Source organism: Castor canadensis, chromosome 3 (genome assembly GCF_047511655.1).
Source record: "Castor canadensis chromosome 3, mCasCan1.hap1v2, whole genome shotgun sequence".
Lineage (NCBI taxonomy): Eukaryota > Metazoa > Chordata > Mammalia > Rodentia > Castoridae > Castor > Castor canadensis.
In genome coordinates, this window is record NC_133388.1 from 34,985,099 (window position 1) to 35,009,478 (window position 24,380).

A 24,380-nucleotide genomic window follows, 5' to 3' on the forward strand; every position below is an offset into this window, starting at 1 on the left:
TGCTTTGAGCCTTTGGTGAGAGCTACATATCATGATAGGAAGGTGAGTGCTTGCATCTTGAGCCAGGAACCAGAGAGAAAGGAAGGACAAGCTACATGCCTGTAGCCTACACCCATAATCCTAGCTACTTGGAAGGCTGAGATTAGGAGGGTTGTAGTTTGAGGCCAGCTTGGGCAAAAGAAGTTGGTGAGACCCCATCTCAACAGAGAAAATCTGGGTGTGGTGGTACACACCTGTCATTCCAGCTATGGTGAGGAGTATAAAACAGGAGGATCACTGTTCAGGCCAGCATGAGCAAAAAGCAAGAATTTAGCTCCAAATAACCAGAGCCAAAAGGGCTGGATGAGTGGCTCAAGCAATAGAGCACTTGCCTAGCAAGCATGAAGCCCTGAATTCAAACTTCACCATTGTCACAAAAAAAAAAAAAAAAGAAAGAAAGAAAGAAGAGACAGGAAGGGTCCTAAAATCCCTTTTCAGAACATGCCCCTCAAAGATCTAAGAACGTCCCATTAAGCCCTACCTCTTAAAGGTCCATGGCACCTCCCAACAGAGACATCTGGGGACCAGAGGGACACTCATACAAACCATAGCAATAAGGAAACAGTTCGAAGAAAGAAGAACCGGTGAATGGTAGAAATAGCTATAGAATAAACAACATCCTGTGCATTTGAAAATATGGAAATCAATGTGGAGCAATCCCAGGAAAGCTCTCAAGTTCCATGACTTAAAGATCCTCATGACCAGTCATGTAACTGTGAACCATGTGGACATCTGGTATGTCAATGAGTCAATAAAATCTAACATCAAATATTAAAATGAAGGTTGGTGATAACATTTTAAAAAGGAAATAGTAAACTTCTTTTATATGCCTGCTGTTTATCCAAAGACCTTAAAATGACTAGACTTTTTCAAGTATATTAAGCTAGATCAAGGTTTTATTACTGATCCCATGTTATATTTAAACACAGTAAAGTCTCAAGTTCAGTGTGCTACAGTCAGTTATTTTTATTCCAGTCCTACCTGAAACTCTGGATAAACTTGAGGCCAAAATAGTAATTGTATAACTTTACCTATCTCTGTTAAGTAAATATTAACTATGTTAATAAAAACTACTCCCAAAAATATTATAAAATTCTGTAATCAGAAGAGCACCTGGGAATGATAAAACCAAACCCAACAGAATTAGACTTTACATGGCAAATGGCCTTTGGTTCTGATGTGTCTGAACAGTGTACAGATGGCCCCATGTAGCTGAAGAATTCTTGCTGGAAACTTAAATCTTCATCATATCTTATTATGTCATAAAAATAATGACCTTGGTTGGTATTAAACAAAATAACCTCATCCACAGATTTAAAAAAAAAAAAGTTCCTGTTGACCTTTAGATCTGAGATTTTGCATACAACAAGAGAAAAACTAGGTTTGTATAAGCAGTAAATAAACATTTTCACTGAAAATGGACTGTGCTGGACACAAACACGGTGAACAAAGTGGGCAGGGAGACTTGAGCTGGCTGCTAGCTTAAGCTTAAATATAGCTGGTCCCTCTACAGGAAACACAACTTGCAGGGTAGAAAAAGTGAATGGACTCAAACAACTGTGAGGCAAGATTCAAAGAATGGCAGACGCTTGGCATTTGTTTTGACTATTTATGATTCATTCAGAAGATCCATCTTTTTCTTCACCCAGGGCAGGGCTGCTATATAGGGAAGCCTCAAATGGACCAGACTGCCCCTACTGGAGACTTCAATTCCACATCTCAGGTGAAGTATTTTGTATCAGGAACTTTATAAAGGAATGACTAAACTTTTCAGCTATATTTACCACATTTCAGGGAGGAAATTATATTCTAGGATAACTTTATTCACCTGGGGATTCATGAAGGATGCAGGGAATATTCCTAGTGAATGTCAGGAGTCTACTCTATGCCCAAATATTCAATATTTCAATCACAGTAAAACCAATTTTCCTCAAATTGGTACCTTCTCCTTATACCTTCAAGTTAAACTTAAAGGAAGTACCATTTTACTAAAAATTGGAAATGATGGGATAGGAAATTGAACTGAATTTTCACAAAAGACGACTATCCATCTAGTTACCATACACTTCAGCATGAAGATGAGCCTAATGACCCCAACGGTCTGAAAACGCAGGACTCAGACTTGAAGGCCAACTGTAAACCTCCATTCTAAGATATGAAATCCTAGTCTAGGGTACACAAAGATTTCCCCAAACTAATAAGTCTGAGGAGCCAGATAGTAGTGTTAAATATCCCCCAAACCAATGGCAGCCTCACTGCTCCCTCTTCCATCTCTACAGTTCAGAAAGGCACAGAGCTCCTCTTGTGGTCTTCAGATGAGCACTCACTGGGATGGCCTTTCCCCTGGGTGGAGTTAAGATGGACAGCAGCACAAGCACATGCAGGTAGCTCCTCTAGAGCCCCAGGAGCCCGTCTGAAAAAAAAAAAGGAGTATGTGGTCCCTAGCACTGAAAACTGCTCACATCGTAAGACCAGTCACAAGAAATATTCTCACTTCTGGAGGTCACTTTGCTGAACTTTTATTCAGCAACAGCTTTAGCTTCTGTTGTAGAAATTAAACTCAACTCAAAATCGAAATACATTCCATTATTTAATTATATATAATATTGTGAAAGCAAATAACTCAATTGATTTTACTTGTGAAAACCTCCAGATTGTTCTGCAGAGGAAGAAAACAGCATTGGCAGGGAGAAAAATGATCTTCCTTGGTTCATCTTTTGGAATGTGGGCAAAATCATGAGTTACAATTAACATACACCTCAGAAGAGCCAAGTTTGGAATGTGTAGAACAAAAAATTTATTCAGAGATCTACTGGATACTTTTCCTCCTCAAAACTAATGAAAGCAAGAGGAGTCCAAATGGGAATGGGACTACTTTGGGCACAGAGTCTTTATGGAGATAAACAGCAAGGCTCTGTAAATAAATCTCCAGAAACAAAACGAAGAATTTCAGAAAGACAACTTTTATCTGTGTGTGTGCTTTGTAAGTTATTTTTTTCCTGGCACCCTAGTATTCTGAAATGGTAAGTGATAATGTTTCATGCAATAGCTCAAAAGTTAGTCTAGGGTAAAAGACTTCATGGTGTGGTTTCCGTTTTCTGCTTTTGCAGTAGATCAATGGCTATGTACATCTGGGGACATTTTCCTTAGTGCCATATTCTTGCTGAACCTGGTTCTGTTGCTCAAATTAACAAGGATCATTTTTTGGCTTCCATAAAGACTGTCTTCTAACCAACACAGTTCAGGGAACACAGACTTCTCCCCAATTCTAAGGGTTTCCATAAAAACATCTGAGATGAGATCAAGACAAGCAGTAATGACAGGGAAAGGACAATGGATAGACACAAAGCAGAAGCTGTCTGCTTCTAATAGGTGACTAGCAGATTGTTTTAAATGGCTTCCTTCATTAGCATTCATAATTTGAAGAAACTTAAGTTTACAGAGAAACTATTTAAAACATTATAGCCAATTATTATTCACATTTTGAAGACACTTAATCTAGTTTAATTGTACGCCTACACTCTAGTTCAAGGTGCTGCATCTTGCTTATTTCCAGACAAAAGTATTAGGACATGCTTATAGGCAGTATTGCCTTTGTAAAGCCCCAGTTACCTTTTGTGAGGAATTTTACTGTGACTTTCAATTACACAACAAACATGGCTCCTCACATTCCAGTATTCCTCCATCCCGCTCCCTTTTGCTTAATTTACTCAAGGTTGAGGGTTCTAATCTATCCTGATATGACATCTCCCCACTGTTTTTCACAGCAGTGGAAAATATGCTGTGCTATTCCAGTTTTCCTTTCTCAGAATTCTTTTTTTTTTAAATAAAGTGACAGAAACCCAGGTATTTGGCCAAAAACCTATCTATCTTCTTGCTTCTATCTTTTTGCTTGCCCCAAAACAATGAAGACTGTCAAAGATGATAATATAGTTACTGTCACCTTGAAGAGTCTGCCAAGTTCTCATCCATACGGCCCCTAAATGCTCAGTGCTGATTTCTGTTGATAATACCATGGAAACGAAAGAGCAAAGCACAAATACATACCATGTGCAGGGCTGAATGTGCTGCTAGAATATGTCCTTGCTTACCCTGATGGCTCTGGAATGCTACCATGCTTTGAAAGCCATTCATGCAATGCATCCCAGCTCTAATAAACACGGGAAGGCCTAAAGCTAGTGCTCACGAGTCTGGTGTCATTTCAACTTAGGACAGAATTTTGAGCGAGTCTTTGAAAGTGTGCTCACCGTCTCTCCAGTGGGCGCCCATCACTGGAGATGCTTCGAGGAATGTTGGCAGCTCTTTCTGGAGGAGGCATCTTCCCGTCTCCTTTCCCAGCACTCAGCCGGGAGGTCATGGGACTCTGCACCTGGGATGCGACTTGAGGTGAATGAGACCCTTTGTTGGCATTCCGCTGCCACTTGTTATTATTTCGGAAGGGAAACTTGAACTCATATGAAACACCTTCGTTCATTTTGTACTCCATCACTGGCATGCGGTAGGTTTCTGAGCAACTCCTATTGGGAGAAGGAACAGGGAGAAAAACGATTAATACTGCTTTTTCTTGTTGGTGGAACCATGCTGATTCTCATTAACACTTAAAATGAATCCAAAACTTCATCCTCTACTTCTAACCCTCTTTTAATCTCTGGGCCCTGTAATTATTTTCCTTTCAAAAACCAGAACCCCAGGAAGTATTACACTAGTATTTTCCTTTACTCAATCCCAACTGTTGAGTCTGAGACTCTAAAAAAACCACAGGACCCAAAGTCACCCTGGGAAGGGGACGAGTCCAAGGTGACCTGAGGAGGGAAAGGCAATTGACTAGGGGAGCAGACCCTGAGCATGCAGCCTTAGAGGAAACAAGCAATTGCATGGCACACCTTTTGCTGAGTATTACAATTAGGGGCCTGTAAGGGGGTACAATTCAAAATGTGTTGGAATCCCAAGAGTCAAGAAATTAAGTCAGGAGGAATCCTGAAATGCAAACTGAGAGCTAAATTTAGCTTAGAAGGGGAAAACCCAATTATACAAACACTACAATTATTAAATTCCTAGGGAATAATGCATAATCTGAAATCAGACTTTATTTTTTTCAAAGAAAGAAATCTCCCAGAGCAGGACTATCCACAGGCAGAAGCCTGAGTGAAATTAATGGCAGGTAACATACTGTTGTTTAGCCCCATTTTGTGCCACCATCTGAAACCCTAACCCCAGGAAATCTGGAACCCACTTTCCATTCTTTATACCTGAACAATGAGGGGAGGTATTATCAGTTATTAACTGATAAATTCTGTTCCCACTAAAGTATTCACTCAAACTGTGCATTTGAATTTCATCACTAAGTGAAAAAATGATTTCCTTTCTTATAGGAACTGCAAGGATTTGGAAATAGGTGGGAAGATTTGGAAAGGAGGGGGTGACAGCAACTGTGAAACAGTCCTTCATGAAGCACTTCAGAGATAATGTAGGGCAAGAATCCAAAACTTTGCTGTCCAAGACAAGTAGAATATGAACTACACGTATGAGCCACAAATGTGATTTTTAAATTACTAGTAGTCACATTAGAAAGTAAAATTGGTGAAATTAATAATACATTTTATTTAACCCAATATATCCAAAATGTTATCATTTTAACATGTTATCAATGTTAAGATTATCAAGCTATTTTATGTTCTTCTAAATCTGCTGTGCACTTCACATTGAGCTAAATCTCAGCCACCTGCCATTTCCGATTGTCTTTCATGGCAAGGCAGCAACTCACTGGGCCTGGTCTCTTAGTTATCTCTGCAAAACATAGGAACGATATATGGAATCAAGAAGTGAACAGCAGAATGAAGAACAAAGATAAAGGCTGGTTTTAATGCCATGTATAAATGTTCATGAAAGGCTTTTCATTAGATAACCTGAAGTAAAATTTAGCAGTGAAGAATGGCAACTGCACTGAATGCAGTTAGCTTGCAATGGCCAAGTACTAATCTAGCCACATTACAGAAACTCTAGGAAGGGGACACTATTCTTATGCCCCTCACAGATGAAGAAGTAGGGGCCTCAAAAGATGAGATGATCCCAGTTTACACAGCCAGGAAGTGGCAGAGCTGGGGTTTGAACCCTCAGAATTACTCTACCTACAGGTTAGTCTCATTTAAGTGCTTAACATGTTAACTCCCTAGACATCTTTCACCTAAGGTGACTATCAAATCTTACTTAAGGTACAGACTATGACAAAAAGGGAACTCAACAACTTTTACAAATCCAATTGAAGAGCTGTGGCAAGTGGCAATTATAATTTCCTTGCTAAAAATGACAACTGGTGACCCACTGAAACCAAAAATTATTGGAAAACCACTCCATTTCTTTATTTTTCAGTCTTTTTGTTCCTTCTCTTTTATTTTTCATTACTCTTTCCATCTTCCTATGACACTATGAAATACAGAGAAATGGATGAGCATTATATTGAACAGAATAGTTCAACACTGGGCTCTTGAGTCAGAAGAGCCTTATGTTTTGGGGACAGCTTGGTTCTTCAAAGCCATGTGACTTTGGTATCAGAAAAAAACATGCAACTTCTTCCAATGAACATTCTTCATCTGAAAAATAAGATTTGAGCCACATGAGTTCTAATAGCCCTTCTAGCTCTAAAACAACATGCTTTCCCACTTTCAGAGGAATAAAACACTTTGTGACCTGTTCTTATTTAGAAGGTAATTTGATTCTCAAATCCCCAGCCAAAAAAGAAAAAGAAAGAAGGAAGTAATTTGGTCTTTTTATGTAACTGTTTGTTTTTAGCTCTTGAATGGCCCTTGATTACTTTCCTTAAAAACTACAGGCTAGTGTCCCTCACAGAATGAAGTTATCCACTCCCCTGCAGTTCCATTGAGAACATCTCAATCTAATCTGTAGCTAGGTATTTTTCTTCTTGTCAAGAGGATGACTTCCAAGACTCAAAGGTCACAGACTCTGGAGGTGGTGATGGAAGTGGGGGGCCTCAGAGGTGAGGGAGCACATGCACGATCTTCTGGCAGGTCCACCATTGCTGCTTTCATCTTTCTGTCCTTCCAGCTGCTCCTGTTCACTCTCTGGGCAGTTACTGCATTCTCCAAGCCTCCTACTTCTCATCATTATAATGAGAATAAAGCTGCCATGAAGATTTAAAGGGGGTAAAAATGCCCAGTTTATAGCAGGGCCTCAGAAACTTGGCTTTTCTCCTTATTCTTTCTCTTAAAAAAGCCCCTTCCATTTTGGAAGCAACCCATAGAAGGAACTTCTTTTCCTAAAACAGGGACACAAGCCCTATTTTACATTTGTTATTTAAGCACCTTTTTGTTGCTGTTAAACTGGCTTTTTTTTTTTTTAAGCTGGCTTTTCAAAATTAATGACTCTCCCATGAAAACATACAAACTCAGGGGCTTGTATATACAGTCCCACCTCCTCAGGGTCCAGTTGACACTGAGAACCATGGGGCTGTGGCAATGGCAGAGAGTCTAAGTGGCCTGTTCTGCCTTACACTGGAGCTGCCTGAAGGAAAGGCTGACAAAAAGGAGGAGAGTGACTAGTCAAAGAACAGAGTAATTAGTTGCTAGGAAAACAGCAGTGGGAGTGTGAAGTGCGGAGGAGAAGAAAAAATGACAGAAGAGCATTATCCTATTTTACTTAAAACTGTAACAAGGTGTTAATGCTTCAACTGTTCCCTTTGAAGTCATTTCTAAAGGAAGGGGAAGCAGGCTTCAGTCCTCCAAAGGCATCCCTGCACCATTTCCCACCTGCCCAAAAAGGTCTGGTTTTTTAATGGGAGTCTCAGTGAAAGGGGTAAAGGGAGGGCTCACTGACCGTTCACCCAGCCTCTGTTCCAGCCTGCCAAAATGCAGTGGTGCTGGGCGGGTCAGGAGTGGTGCTGAGAGAGGAAGACCGTGCAGCTCACTGGCTCTGTGGTGTGTTGGAGCCAACTATACTGGCTTGCAGGAGCAGCTTGTCCCATCTTATCCCCTCCCCCTTTAGAAATGTAATGGTAGTGGCTTGAAATCGGCCACAGTGGGAGTACTGGTTCCATGGGAGTCAGCAATACTATAAGCCAAGGTCTTCCTCCCAACAGAAAACCAGCTGACAGTATATCCACACTGCTTCCTCCAGCGTATACGGCAAGGGTCTGCGCCAGCATAAAGAGTAACAGTTACAAATGTGGAGCTCAAATTAGACCTGACACTGCCAGATGAGTTTAGGAAGTTACTACCCTTGGTTTCCTTTAAAACAGGAAGAGTAGTAATACTATTACCTCACAGGATTGTTGTAAGATATAACTGAATTAATCCATACAATAGTGCTTTTTCCAGCATATGGCACATTAAAGTGAAATACTCAGCAAATGTGCGTCTTACCAAAACACAAAAGTGATAAATCTAGTCTAGTACACTGCGGTGAAAACCCTCTCTTCACAGGTCTGTCTACTCAGGGCCTGGTCTTCTGACCCATGTTCCTAGAAACAACTATTCACATTTTCAGTGTCAGTAAGTCTGCTCCTAATGTTACCCTCACATCAATCCATTTCCCTCTCTATTCCCCCATATAAATTGGGAAGCCTAGAAATAACAGAAAGACCTCTGAACAGACAAGATAGCATCACAAGGTCTATGGGTTTCATTTTTGAGAAGACAGTCCTTAGGCTAGTGTCTATAACTCTTAATTGTGTGTATTTAAGATTGACAATTCAGAAGCTGGGCATGCCTGTAATCCCAGTTTACTCAGGAGATGGAGGCAGGAGGATCCAGCCCTGTCTCAAAAACAAACAAAATCAAAACCCAAAAGACCTGAGGATGTGGTTCAAGTGGTAGAGCACTTGCAAATTTGAGGCCCTGGGTTCAATCCCTAGTACCACCAAAAAACAACAAAAAAAGTTTTGACAATTCTCTGTTTAGAGAGATCCCAAGAGCCAGCAGACAGGCAATAAGAGGAGGAATGCAAGGCACTTGGACAGCCACTGTGAGGTGTTTTGAGTCCCAGTTCAGCAGAATGCTTGACATTAAGATACTGTACTTAAGGAAATCAGAAAGGCTACTAGGGTTCATGAGACCTGTAACCAAGACAATTCATGCATGTGGGGCAGCTTCAGAATATGCCCCATACCAAAAACAGCTGAAATAAAAAGTTCTGCATATACTTTTGGTTTCTTGAGAAATCCAGTGATCCAAAAGATAGCATTTCTTAAAGCTTTCAGACTAAGGGACTGCACTATATATTAATATAGGCATATAATAATCCCTGAGCCATCTATGAGATAAGCAGTATTGGGAAGTATTATTTTGAGCAAAGTCTGGTTATAACTAGGAATATTTAGGTTGTTGTTGTTGCTTAATTTACCCAAATAATCCTTTGTAACTTTTTGTATTCTACCATCTGATAACCATAAATCCATGCGCTCTCAGGCTCAGGACTGGGAAAACGGGATGAAGAACTTGGTCTTGGCATTAGAAGGCTTAAGAATTAATTGCCAAAGCTAAAGAGAAATGCTCAGAAAATAATGGCTAAAAATAAATAACAGATTTTTAAAAAACAGCAAAAATAGCCTGTGTAAGCCCAAAGTAGAAAAACAGTTGATTAAATTTGTTTCATCAAGAAACCTCTCTAGAGGCAGAGAAATTAAATTTGAGAGTACTGCTAGCTTAGCAGGAGTTGGGCGGGTGGGAGCTCTTGTGTTTTCCCTTGGGAGAAGGCTGGAGCCCAAACTGCTGAAGTATCTCAGGCAGGACACATCATCTAAAGCAAAGTCCCAGCACAAGCTGATGCAGGCAGGAAAAAGCCTGCAAGTCACATTCAGCTGTCCACGTCAGACAGCAGGGTTCAAAACAACACTTTGAGTTTTGGATAGCAATTGGGTACAAATGGGAGAGCAAGGAGGATATGGGCATCATGGAACAACCACCCACCCCCGCCCCTGCAAAAAAAACCTTAACAATGTGAGATACTGAGTGTCTTTTAATGTTAAGTGTTCAATGCTTCTTGGCTACTGGCACAAGATGCTCTTTAAGAGGGATATTAGCAGACTTCTGTATCTGGACCAAAAACTTTACAAATCTAGAAATGTAAATCCTGGAACTGGACCCAGTTAGTCATTCTTTCTAGCTGCTGTTGCCATGTGCTGAGAGGGAGCTATGTCTTGAGTCAGACTTTCCATGGGAGGAACCAGCATCATATGGGATCTACTTCTCTGCACGATACCCTGCTTCCCTACCTTCCAGGAGATGTCCTGCTTAGACCTACCTCTGTGGGGTACAGCTGCCATCTTAGACCTACCTCCGTGGGGTACAGTCATCATGGGGGGGAATGATGACAACTTTCACCGTGACGGATGTTCTCAGGAGATCAATCATCTGTTCATGGCTCAGGGTGGCCACTGCCACCTTGCAGATCTCCACCAGGCGACTGCCCTGCCTCAGCCCTGCCTGCCAGGCATAGCCATAGGGTTCCACATCTGCCACGATGCCCTCGTAGTTCACATGGAAGCCAAGCTGTCCTAGCCCATTCCTGCGCAGAGTCATTTCCACAGATTCACAACCTTTTGAAACAAACTAGAAAAGAAAATCAAAGGTATGGGGCTTAGTGGATAAGATATCAAAGTCGTGGACATGGACTGGTCAAACACTGAAAGCAGGATTATTCCTGAACACACTACTGCCAGCTGAAGAGATAGGCTGGTTATGTCCAGTTTCTATTCATTAGGCCAAAAGGAACATACTCATTGCATCCAATGAGTTCAAGGCTTCCCTGAAGTTATAAGGAAACAAGTTAACAGAGACCTATAGGTAGCAAAGAGAAACTGTGTTCTGCTACTCAATTCCCTTAAAAAAAAAAATCAGAACAGCACACACTAAATAAAACAACTCTGTTCAACATCTACACCAGATTGGCTGGGCTGCAACATCAGTGGGCAAGACAAAGGTATCAAGTTACATGCCAGTGAGTTTCCAACACACAGTCAAGCATCCTCCTCCCACTCTTTCTGCGACTTTTCTCAATAAATGATGGAAAACACAAGTCTGAGATGAATTCCTGTGTCCTACCATCAGGTTTCCCATGTAGCTAATAAAACAGGACAAGCTTTATGAACTTGGTATTAAAACAGGTAACTTAAATGTGAGTGAGGGAAGGAAGGAAAAGACTCACCTGTAGTCTTTTGACAATCTCTTTGATATCCTCATTGCTAAGGAAGCTCTCCACTGACACACACTCTCCTCGCTCATAGAAGATTTTGAGGCTGGTGTCAGTTGAAGTCCACCCTATCACATCTCTGCAGGAACAATTGAAAACCACGCTCTTTGTTTCCTGTTCAATGAGGATGATGAACTCATTGGAGATCGCAAGAAGGCAGTCTATTTCCATAGCCTTGTTGTAGTCTTTGGCCCGGACTGACCACACAATGGCCCCCATGCTACTGAGCTCAGCTCCTGGATATGGCTTCGACTTTTCCTTCTTCTTTGAGGCCAGAGAGATGAATGGAAACTTGCCAGAAGGGTCAATAGGCGTGTTGGTGACATTCTTTTCTGCCAGATCTTTCAGGTATTCCTGGCGGGTCCGAGTTGCCATGGCCCGGAACTTTTCTGATTTATGAGCAGCATTTTCTGCATTTATCACTTTGGCCAAAAGGAAGTCCCTGAACACATTTGACTTGGGGAAAGTGACCCCTTTAGGGATGGGTGGTCCAAAGGAAGGCACATCTCTTGACCTGGTGACGGCCACACTGACAAAGGGAAGAGGTGTGTCAATATTTCTCAGTCTTACAACATGAGAATAAACTATATTTTCACAAAGACAGGATGGGGGTATAGCTAAGTGGCAGAGCTCTTATATAACATGTGCAGGGCACTGGGTTCAATCCCGAGGGTGGGGGAAAAAGACAAAGAAATAACTCAAAATCACAGTAACTACTTATTCCCCTATAAGGAACAACATACATTTCTGTTAAATATGAGCACACTTTTTCATTCAACCTCATTTAGGCTTCAGAGAATATAATATTTTTTCTATGAAAAAACTCCTAAATGCTTAAAGTTAAAACTTTCATCTCTTGAACAGATAGGGGACTAATTACAACTCTATGAAACAAAGATTTTTACCACAATACTGTACATAAGACATTCTGAATACTGTCTCGTGCAAGGGAAAGGGATTACCATAATCACGTAAACTTTCAGGACAAGCACAGACTCTGTCAGAGTACAAATGTGTCCTTCATCTTAGAAAGGATGTCTACAAGCACACAGCATATACTGCAAATGGCATATAAGGAATGAATTAAATTTCTAGTAAAATTGTTGGCCCATATCTGAGACATTATGAAATCAGATTAAAAACATAATTTAAAAATAAAAACATTGAGTAACAGAATGATTGCCAACTTTATGTAACACCAACAGCACATTAAAATCACGATCCTATTTACACTTCCCATGGAGCTGGGATGACAGGTGTGTAATACTATGCCCAGCTCTATTAATTGAGATGGGGTCTCTCAGACTTCTTTGTCTAGGCTGGTTCCAAAACTACAATTCTCCCAATCTCCATCTCCCAAGTAGTTAGGATTACAGGTGTGAGCATCCATGCCCAGCCTCTTCTTTCCATTTCTTTAAGCAATACTGACATAAGAAAGCCTGTTCTCATCATTCCTTCTGCATGTACATTGCAAAAATGGATCTAAAAAAACGATCATATGGACATGTGTAATGGCTTATTAACTTAAATCTCAAAAGGAAAAACATTTAATTTGTCCTAAAAACAACAAAAGGAATTAAATGGAAACAGAGAGGCTGTGTGTTCTGTATCATGTTCTGAGGTTACATGTGACACCCTCAGCCAAGATTTGAGTGGGATGGCTGGAAATGATGATCCTAATAGATCAAACATTCCTTTTCCCAAATTATTTAAAAGTGAGTCAATTACGCAATTGTACTAAGTGTTAAGGAAGCAATATAAAAATCTGTTTCATCTGAATTCCCAGAATAGAAGGCTAATCAAAGTGTGTGCCTTTCAAATTAAATTGAAGAGCTGTGTCAGGTTTTATTTTGAAGGGTATGCTCTAAGATACTCAGCCTCACGTTAAGAAAAATTATCTATGAAAACAGGATAAATAAAATCAGCAGTCTTATGACAGAAATAATGTTATCATGAAACGAAAAGCTACACCATCAGAAGATAGCACAGATTTGCCTATTTGTTGGTTGTTACAAGTTTTTTTTTTTTTTTTAAGACTACCTGGTTTACTTATGACAAAGATGTAAAGAAATGCTTTTCTTTACTGGAGAAGAGAATTCATGGACACCTCGGTCTGCATGCATTATGGCCTAATTATACCAGTATTAGAAAGGCAATTTATCTTGTCTGTTGTGCACTGTCTGGCTTGAATCCTGACAGCTATATAATTTTAATTTGATCCTGTTGTTGTTTTTTTCTTTTGAAGTCAAGCAAAATCCAGATTTGCTAAATTTTCTAAAAGGAATCTTGTAAGGGTCCAGAAACATTTAGTATCTTTCATTTTAAAACTGGCAATTTCTTCTCTTGCTAATTTCACTTAAATAATTATTCTTTCTCAGGAAACAGCTGTGGGTTTATTTTAACTAAGGAGAAGAACATGCTTAGCAGGGAGTATGAGCACAATCCATCTACTTGCCCCTCCCCCTAAACCCACTGGCTCTTGATAGAGCTATTTATTAAGTGATAGAACTTTAGACAAACATATGCTGAAAACCCACCAATAATTAGGAGCTTCTAGATTGAACTCTGAGGGAGAGAAATGAATCTTTAACATGTAATTATCCATGACTCACCATGGTGGGGAGGTAAATGATACAGACACTAAAATCAGCTTTGCATTATTACAAATAGAATCTTCACAGAAGAACAAGATGAGGAAGATGATACCCTCAAATGCTCTTTTCAAATAGTTTTGTTTTGAATAAGTCTAACTTCCAACATTTCTACAAGGTTAAGAGCTCATTAACTTAGATGCCACATGTGCCGAACTCTTGATAATAAGGCCTGTTTTAAATTAGAGTATTTTGCCTTGATAAAACATACCATTTGCTCTATACAGACACTTAAGAGATATTAACTGCAAATGGTTCTTGCTATTTTCAAAGGCAGATTTCAAAGGGCCTCTGCTTGGCCAAACTTGTGTTAGCCTGGTTTGCAATACTGTATCTTGGAAATAATACATTCTTTGCAATTACAGACACGCCTTATTTACCCAGCAGTGTTAAGACTGGGATGTCCAGCCCAGGAGGCTTGGTTATAGGACAGACAGACAGTGCTCAGAGGCAGCAGTCAGGGAAAGTCAGCACTGGAAGGAAACTTGGAGAAGCTGCTGGTCCTCAAACTCTTCAAATAAAATCTTGAGCTTCATCTTAAAATCCACCTTAGTCTTACATTCTACCAAGGAATAGCTATGTCCATTTTAACCTGAAAGTATGGTCTCCAAAATCCTTGAGAATGGCAGAAGGACCTGAAAGGTGCCCTGTGGTTACCTCCGTGTGCAAAGGGAGTACAAATCTTGCCAGAGAGAGCTGGGACTGAAGTCAAGCTCTCAGCAGCCAAAAGAGAGCTCAAGGACAAGACCTCATTAGTCCCTCTGAAGAAAGGTTTCAAACTTCTTCCCACCCTGAGATACTTGCTGAAAAGGAACATACACATGGGTCTCATGGTCCAAGAGATCATGAGGTCACCACAAGGCTTTGTCTAGCTGATTTAGACCATGTAACATTTGCTGGCATCAAACATCTTGGATGAAGCAATGGGTCTTGAAACCCAAAGCCAATTTCAAGTTGATACACAGGAATGCTGTGAGACACGTGAATAGAAGTCTTAATGGAAAAGTGAGAAAAAGACACGTGAACTTTGGAAGCACAATGGAAACAACAACAAACCAGAATTAGCCTTCTCCCCCTCCATTTAAAAGGAAGGTGACACAGGAAATATTCCCATGGTCGAGGGAGGCTCCCTTCTTGGGGCCTGGGTCAAACTGCAGCTTGGGGAGCTTTCTAAGAAGGCAGATCTAGAGAAAAGACAAGAAAGAACAGGGGCATAACATACACTTGTTGCTCATTCTTTCTGGGTAGCACTGGATTGTCCTTCAACAGCAGTCACTGAGCTCCTCCTACACACAGGCTCTGTACTACTCTTTATTTGCAGTACTGGGATTCGAACCCAAGACCTTATACTTGCTAGGCAGGTGCTCTACCACTTGTGCCACATTGGACACTCTGGGCTACTCTTGGGGATCAAAGGCAAAACTTGAAGTCTGGTGGGGACTACTTCCAATAGTTAGAGTTCTCTACTGGGAAGTGTAGGGCTGTATGGCAACACTTAGTAAAGGTACCACAGTCCTGAAAAGTCACAGGAGCCCTCCCAGAGGAAAACAAAGCAGGGGCTCATGAGAAGAAAGAGGGGCAAATGTGTGTGAAGAAAAGAACTGGCCAGAGAACAGTTGGTGTAGGGTACATCTCGCAGTTCCTGAAAGATTAAGTAGTTGCACAGAGTGACACAGGTGTGGGGAGAGGGCTTTGCAGAGGAGCCAGGAGAGACTGAGACAGGAGAGATCAGATCTGAATAACCCCAAGCAGCAGGCTGTGTTAGTGTGTCTGAACTACTTCCTAAGTATTTTAAGCACAAAGAGTGACATATTTAGATTTTTGTCTTAGAAAACTCCACTGCATTAGACCACAATGATGCTGATTAATTATGGGTGGATCTTCTGAAAGAAATTTCCCCCACTTGAGACATTTTGCCTTTCTCTTCTTAGATGAACCTTGCAAATAGATTCACTCTTTTTGTAGCAGAAAAAATTAAAAAGGGCAGACAGGACATTTAATGGCACAAACTATACTCCCTTGTCTATGCTCAGTATTTACTGGACTTTAAGTAGCTATCATAGGCAACCTTTCACAGCACAGAAAGGGAAATTCAAGATCTAAGAAGTTGCACAATCTGGTCTAATTCCAAGTGCTTTTTGCATTATATTGTACCGACTTCAATATTTATTACATTTTAACCACTGAAAATGGAAACCTTTTTGAGAGGAAATAACATGTATTTCTACCTTCCGAAATTTAGCTACTGGTTACAATGAACATTTGTTTTGATGACTAAGGGTCATTTTTATAATTATTTATTATCCAGGTTGTAAATGAATTTTTGCTTAATGTCATCAAATGGGAATCAGTTATCCAATTTCCAATTACTTAAGGTATCTTAAGATTTTCATTATAGTCTTTTTTTTTCTAAATTAGGACCCAAGTAAGGTCCACACATACCAATTAGTTAAATCTTTTGTCTCCCCAGTGTGGGGTAGAACCCAGGTCCTCACTTATGCTAGGCAAGTATTCTACCACTGAGTTACACCCCAATCCTTATAATTAGTTTTCCTTTTAAAAAAATTTTATTCTATAAATTCCAGTCCATTTCTCTTACTCTTTCATCACTTACAATTTATCGGGAAATTGGACTGTTTTGTCATCTAGAGTTATCCAAAATCTAAATTTTGTCAACTGTAACCATGTTTGTCTGAGTTTTGCATTTCCCATATATTGGTTTATCTAGAAGTTTGATCAGATTCAGATTTAATTTGGGGGGAGAGAGAACAAGACTAATTCATAGGTGAGGCTGTATTTTTCCATTATGGGACACATATTAGTCTTTTTTTATGATGTGTGCAACTTTTAATGATCAATGCTAAATCCATGAACTCACTAGTTGCTGGAAAATGGTGATATTCTACACTGTGTTTTTGTGAAGCTTTCAGGGTATGTGAAGTATACTTTTGGTTGTTGCCCTCAAATCAAATGAACCCATACTGCTATGCTTACTGACTTTGTATCTTTGATATGACTAGTTTTTCTGCATCTCTTCTAACAATAATCACATATTGATGGCATTGGTATGTTTTGTCCTTAATGGTTCCTTTATCTTTTTTATTTGCTGTTTTTAATCTGCTCTATCAGCTGGGACCAGGCAATTAAGCTTACTGTAATGATACAAATAAAATAACAGAGACTGGAGGACTCTCTAGTTAATTACAGGGCGAGCTTTAGTACACAGACTCAGTGGCTGATTTCTGAGCTCTTGGCTATGTCAAGACTATTCAAGGTTAACTGGCTAAACTTTCCAGCCCTTAGGGAGGTATACCACCACATTATTTCAGGACCTTATCTCTGGATCCACTGTGGAAATTTTCTTTTGTTCTTCTGTTATATCCCAGGGTCAAGATAGTACTTACATGATAAATACTGAATAAAAGAAATAGTAAAAGATAAATAGACAACTTCCAAATTTATCTTTTTGTATATAAACTGCTTTGCATGGTGATACAGGGTAAAATTTCCTAAAATTCTATTTATACAGGGTTACTTTGTTGGCCCAGCATTCAAAAGACCTCTACTGCCTAGTTTTCTTCTCTATATTAGGAGCCTCCTGTGTTTTCCACTCTCCTTCTGTCTCCATGCTCAGCACACACCACTCAGCACTCCTGAACTTATTCCTCTTGTTCTCATTGAATTCCATCTGTCTGTTCTTCAAAACACACATAATGAATCCCACTTTCTTAAATTTCCTTGAAACTTCAGCTTCCCTATATTGTTACAGTAAGACGGCTCCTGGAGAAAATGATGGTCCCATGTTCTACACTTCAGGTACCAGTAGAAAAGTCTATGAATGTTCCTACTGGAAAAAGGTAGGGCCAAGAATTAAAGTTTTAAATGATAAAAAACATTTGATTTACTCTAACTAGATTACTTAGGGTGAAAGTTAAATCAGATTTAAATAAAATTAGAATAAATCAATACATCTCTAAACTTTTCTACTATAGTAGAGTTACTGAAAGAGGTTTTTTAATTCATATCCCTAGTAGTGTGGAGAGTGTCTGAGGTCTGGGGAAAACTCAGTTAAAAAATTCTTTGAGGACCCATGGATCATGTTAAAATTGATACAAATTTCCTACTCTACTTCATAATATATTTATTTTAATGAAAAAAATAAGCCCTTTCTTCTCCCCTAACTTTAGCATTAAAGTCTGCAAGAGAGGAACTCTGTTTATTCTGGGCCTTCAGATATCTCCTGACATCCCACACACCCCAAGAAACACACCTCATTTAAGAAGATCAGTGATAAATTTGATATCTTAAGTTTACAGTAGGAAAAAGTCACTATTTTATAATTTTTTGTGATTTATCTCAGTGAAGCTACAAAAGGATAAGTTATCTTGGATTTACAAATGTCTTAAACTCACAGATGAAAAAACAATGTGTTGGGGCCTCAGACAAGCTTGACAACAAGGGAATTCCAGACATACTTACATGTCATGAGTAGGGGTGCTAGGACACCCCCATCCCCACATGGTGGGGTTACAAAGATTCAAAATAAGAGAGAACAAAAATCATCATTTTTGGAGTGTGTGTGAGCATGTGTGTGTGATAAAAATACAAGAGCTAAACAGTGAAGGAAGCATCTGGTGACCTTAGCAATTTGATTAGACTTATGCTACTCACTATGGTGGCCACTGGCCCCAAGTGGCTACTGAGCACCAGAAATGTGGCTATTGTGACCAAGAAATATTAAATTATATTAAATTTTAATTAATATACATTTTACAGTGTGATATTTAAGTTGGTCCAAAGCTTTTAAAAAGTATGCTTGGAGTGGATCTACTCAATTCTAATTTTTCAATTGTAAATTTTATGAACTCCTGAAACAGGTCAAGTCTGTCCTGAGACATACTTTAATTCTAAAATGTATCCTAGAATGCAAACAGTCCAAAAAATGTTAAGTGTTGCAACAATTTAAAAAATTTTAAATTATGTGTTAATTCTGGTTGGAATATTAATACTTAGATATATCTGGTAAATAAAACAATGCTGGGTCAAAAACAGTGTTAAAATTAATTCTACCTATTTCTTACTACTTTTTAAAAATCTGCCTATTAGAAAATATAAATTAGGATGTGCCTTACATTATATTTCTATTGGACAGAACTGATTTAGACAAAGGCTTGAAAAGACAAAAGAAATCATGTGGCTTTCCATTCCCCAAACTCCCTAGTGCCCATTCAAAAGTGGTTTAGCTTCTCCCTATGCAATCCTCTGCATGAATCCGGAAGATGGAATATTCAAATGCTCAGGGTATTTGAAACAATACCAAGATGCCCAATACAGCATAGAAATGCCTCTGAGATTATACGAAGAAATTATCTTAGAGTCCTAAGCAAGGGTTTGGGCTTTTTAAATCCCAATAATGTTTAAAAAATGAACTTCTCTCTCCTGATTATTATGATCATTCTTCTCTGTTCCTGTCACACCAAAAAAATATATAATTAGCAGTATGAGTAATTAGCTAGTTGATGACCAGATGGTATGGATGAAGGACCCTACCTAAGGAGGAGGTGCAAATGGAAACAGCAGGTATCTAACCAACAAGTCTGGGGAATGCCAACATCAGCAGGTTATGTCATCATGCAAATTTAGCCAACTACATACACAATGTGAAGACAAAGTGAGTAACAGTAATGGACTCCCCCTTGCCACTTAGAAAGCAGAGCAGGATGGTGCCTCTACATAACAACTAGCCAATGACCACCTAGCCACTCTTGTAGCACTGACACATACCTGTAGCAGACACTGTCAGTACAGGGGCTGTGAGCCCTGACAATGACGAAAACATGCTGAAAGTGAGACCGAATGTTTTTTGGGCTAAATGGCTGTGCTCCGGGCTCTTGGAAAACGATTGTTACAATGTCATTGCCAATGTGCCGCTTCCGTAGGAGCTACAAGAAAAAATAAGCAACCAACATAAATGACAATGCTCCAATTTCCACCCTCCCCAATTCCCTTATGTAACTATATTTAACACATTCATTACTAATCAGTACACATCAGTGTAGGTAATCAACACAGTTATTGTCAGTCTCTTAGCCTGTCTTATTATTCCCTCCAAGGAAGACTATGGAAATGAATATTCTGAAAGTTGTATGAAAGACACAGCCATTCAGAGATGAGATCCAACTCATCTCTGGCCTCTTATGCCAAGTCCCGGATCTCCAAACCTTCAGTTTCTATAACAGCAGTTTTGTTTCACTTTCATATAGGAAAGAAATTTGCCACGGGGGAAGATATTTAGAGATGAGAACCACTGAAGTAATTACAACGCAATTTCTGTTCTGGTTTAATTGGCGTTGTTTAAAGAAAATGTTGGCTAAGTTTTTTTCTAATAGACTTTTTTTGTCACTATCTGGGAATATAAAAATTAATAATATTTCAAATGTGGCAACAATTTAAAGGCAGATTACATTTTAGTTTTCAACAGCTTGCTGAGTTACAGAGAAAGTTACGTTAGACCAAACTTATGTTAATTGGTGCTTAATATAGGTGGTTTTCAAATCCAGGCACACCAAATCATTCTACACCAGTGTCTCTTTGGGAGGACTTACAATTTAATTCAGTACTATAAAGAAAAATTAAACAAAACTTGTATTTGTCATACTTATGGGAGTTCTTAAGAGAAAAAAACTAAATGTGACATCTATAAACTATCTATTAGACATAAGCTTGTACTTATAAAACTTGTTTTAAAATTCATTAGTGATGCAGGTTGGGAGGCCTGACTCAAGTGGAAGTACTTGCCTAGCAAACACAAGGCCCTGAGTTCAAACACCAGTACTGCTTGCTTAAATAAATAAATCAAATTAAATAAAATGATCTAGTGACACTGAGACACACAAATTATCAGTAAAATCAATGATCCAGTATTGACTGTCAGCCAGGAGAAATAACAGCCTTTTAGATTCGGACTGAGAATTAGGATTTAGGATGGTTCGGAAATGTACTTTTAACCTTAGGAACTTGAAGGCACCCCAAATGATCTTCCAATCAGGCATTTTATCATTTTACTTCATTTTTAGACATGATATATAATCAGGTGTTATGAAAATCAGAGCTGGACTGAATGAAATGCTACTCAAAATATACCAACAAATAAAGATTATTAACATACTCAGGATCTTAGACACAAACGTGCTACTTATCTATATGCTCATCATTCCTGCACAGATGATGTCAGTATCTTTTCATACAATTTCACTCTTTCAACATACATCTTGACATGTGAAATAAAAATCTTAATAAAGGCCCAAATAGAAACAAATCCACTGATCAATCTTATGCTTGCTATACATAATTTAATTAAAATGCATGCAAAAAGATTTAAAAAGATACATTCTTTACATTTTTCCAAACAAAGTTATATATGGAGAGAGAGAGAGAAAGAGAGTGAGAAAAAAATAAATTCATCAGCTAGGGAATGAAAATGTCATAATATGTAGAATTACTCTCTCATTCTGATTTACAACCATAAAATTTTTGATTTGATTGAATCCCAAAATTTAATAATTTAGATAGTTGTCCACTTAAATGAAAACCCATTCTGCCTAGTACTTCAATTAACTTAGGAACAATCAACTCTTGTTACCCTGACAAATCTCATCTTTTTCTTCTGAGTAATCAGATAGAATCAGCCTTTAACTCCCCTTGAAAGATCATTTGTTCATGTTCTTAAGCTTTTTCTCTACACATTGGTCAGAATAAGAAATCTTGCATATCTTTCTCAGCATGGTATTTTTCTCTCAGAGAAATCTAGAACTTGGAGTCTGTATAAAGGAAACTGCAAAGAAAGTCTAGATTAGGGAGCTTAATCTTAAAATAGGTTTATTTCAGATTTATAGCTGAATCATTGCTTTGTTTCCTATTTTTGATTACTCTGATAATCAGGAAAGGCCAAATTTTGTTACCTAGATTTGTGATTTAATCAAACCTAAAGTGGATGAAGCATTAGATTTGATCAGTGTTAAATTCTATGAAAGAGGATGTGATTCATTCTGCAGGTGGCCTGTGTTATGTTAGTACAACAACTGACAATAACAAAAATCAATACCCACTTTAAGGTCAGAAGTAAGTCTGGATTGCACATGTATGTTTATAATAACTATGAAAAGAAGTCTGCTAACTAGAGAGCTAACAAATCTAAATTTCAGTTTATCATTTATTTCAAACTTTAAAAAAAAAAAAAACCAATTCCATATATTCTCTACAACAGTGCTGCCAGTTTCCATTTTCCTCCACAAGACTCTGTCATGTCTTAGTTTCTACATTTTACTGTCTCAGTTACATTTTAGTAATTAGGCATTGTACTTTGAGATCTTCTTCAGGCAGACGCTCAGGTATGATGTACACAGACACAATTGTTATTTAACTTCCTTGCTAGCTCCCGATGAACTGTTAAAAACATTATTTTGAGATCCCATCAACACTTATTTTGACTTTTCTCCATGTTGATATACTAAATTTCCTTTGAAATCTAAATGAAACATTACTTTTCTGCTTTTTGCATCGGGCTCTTGAGATGACGCTTCACCCACTTGTGTATGCTCTTTGCAACCCTGCAGAGTCATCTAATCACCATCATTTCAACTTGTTCTCTTCAGATTTCATGAAAACTTCAATCCCCGTGGGTGAAAAAGCAAATGATTAATTCACAAAGCCATCCAGCTGGCTGTTCACCTAAAATTTGTGTCTCTTCATTATTTTCAGCTCATTTGCTATTCCTTACTTGCACAAAGCACAAAGCTTCCTGCTGCTGCGACAGGTGCAACACTAAATTCTGGTTTCAAATTTTACAAACTTGCTACTTAGGCTTTTGGGGAAATGAATTGAGGGGGAAAACACGGATAACATGAGAATCTCTTACCTGTTGCTTGTTGTTAGGTGTGTACGGGAGCATGGTAGAAACATGGAACATAATTTCATAGTCTTTGTATGTTGTGTACAGAGAATGGGTTCCAGTGGAGTCAGCTACAGTTAAAAAATGCATAATAATGAGATGACTATAAGAACTAGAAAAACAAAATTTAAGAGAAATATCTCAAAAATGGTATAGAAAGAAGATTCTAGAAAAGACCGATTATAGGTATTTCAACCCTTTTTTAATACCCGATCCTCTCTTGCAATCTAATGAAGCTTATAGATTGGATCCCTTCTCAAAATATTTGTGAATGCAAAAAATAAAACAGCTATGATCTCAAAAAATCAATTAATTCAGAAGATACGAATTTAAAGATATGCTACACACAAGATTTATATAATGAGACAGGCAATATATTGAGATATCTGCAACAATAAGTACAAAAATATCTACTTTCTACAGGAAATAAAATCACAGACATAGCTTATACTACTACAGTTAATTATCTATGTTCTTAATTGAAGGAAACAGTAAATTTCAATCTAGGAACAGTGAAAATAAAGATAATTTCCCATCCACGCTCACAGACATCAAGAATCTCTTTTGTAATACTTCTAATTTAAGCGAGAGAACTATTTTGTTTATAACAAAGAGATGATAATTTAACAAGCTTGTAACATGGAAGAACAAAGGTATTAGAGCAATGTCTAAAAATTTTCTTAAGACTTAAGTGTATATTGTGTTCTCACCTTCCTTGAGGAAAAACTATCTCTATCACCTAAATGAAAAACCGTTTCAGCATCAACATGCCCACGAATGCCTGGAAACCTGAGAAGAGAATTAACAAATTGCCTAGCTGAAAGGTGCTATCTGTTTAGTACCAGAGTACCTGGACTTACAGGCTCCAAAAGCAACAGAAGTGCATTCATTCTGGGTAAACTCAAGCCTCCATCAACCATATTTGAGGACCAAAATAGTGTTGCACTTTAGAGAACGATGCTGTAAAACAAGGCTCTGTCATATCCCAAAAGGCAGTAGCCCTCAAAATGCAGTATGCAAACCATCAGCCGGGGGAGCTAGTTTAAAAGGCAGACTCCCAGGCCTCACACTAGAATGCTGTACAATGGGTGTGGGGCCTCAAACGAGGAATCTAGTGTTAGTAAGCAGTCCATGTAACTCTAATGAAGTAGCTTCAGTGCCCTTGGGTATTCCTCCAAGCATAGACTACAACTATGACTTGCTGACAGCTTTAGAAAAATGTTTTAGAGCCCTAAATTTCAAGCTTGAGCTTAGTGGAGGATCTGCATTTTGAAGCTGATGTAAAATGCAAAGGTTTAAAAATAAGCTAAAAATAGAACAAAGATGACTTTGCAAAAATATACAGCTACATACAACTACCAAAGAAAAATATAAATGTTAATGATCACCACCAAAAAAGACTGTAAATTACTATAATAAAGCAATATGAACTATTTAGGATCAGCCTTAAGTACAAAGAACAAATAATCTGCAGACTTGCTTAGTACATTTTAAAACTTTAAGGTGAATGTATCAGCTTTGACATGTACTTACATGTG

General features: G+C 38.6%; 1 protein-coding gene across 22 annotated transcripts in view; it reads right to left on the minus strand.

Moving 5' to 3' along the window:
* Window positions 1-24,380, minus strand: part of Sipa1l1 (signal induced proliferation associated 1 like 1) — a 316,961-nt gene that overhangs the window by 48,637 nt on the left and 243,944 nt on the right. For all 22 annotated transcript variants that reach the window (XM_074067651.1, XM_074067648.1, XM_074067659.1 and 19 more), the window contains 5 exons: window positions 22,810-22,913; window positions 19,677-19,834; window positions 11,197-11,770; window positions 10,327-10,601; window positions 4,287-4,556 (listed from right to left, as the gene is read on the minus strand). In XM_074067651.1, coding sequence (XP_073923752.1) covers window positions 4,287-4,556; window positions 10,327-10,601; window positions 11,197-11,770; window positions 19,677-19,834; window positions 22,810-22,913 — 1,381 coding nt within the window. The remainder of the gene's footprint in view (window positions 1-4,286; window positions 4,557-10,326; window positions 10,602-11,196; window positions 11,771-19,676; window positions 19,835-22,809; window positions 22,914-24,380) is intronic.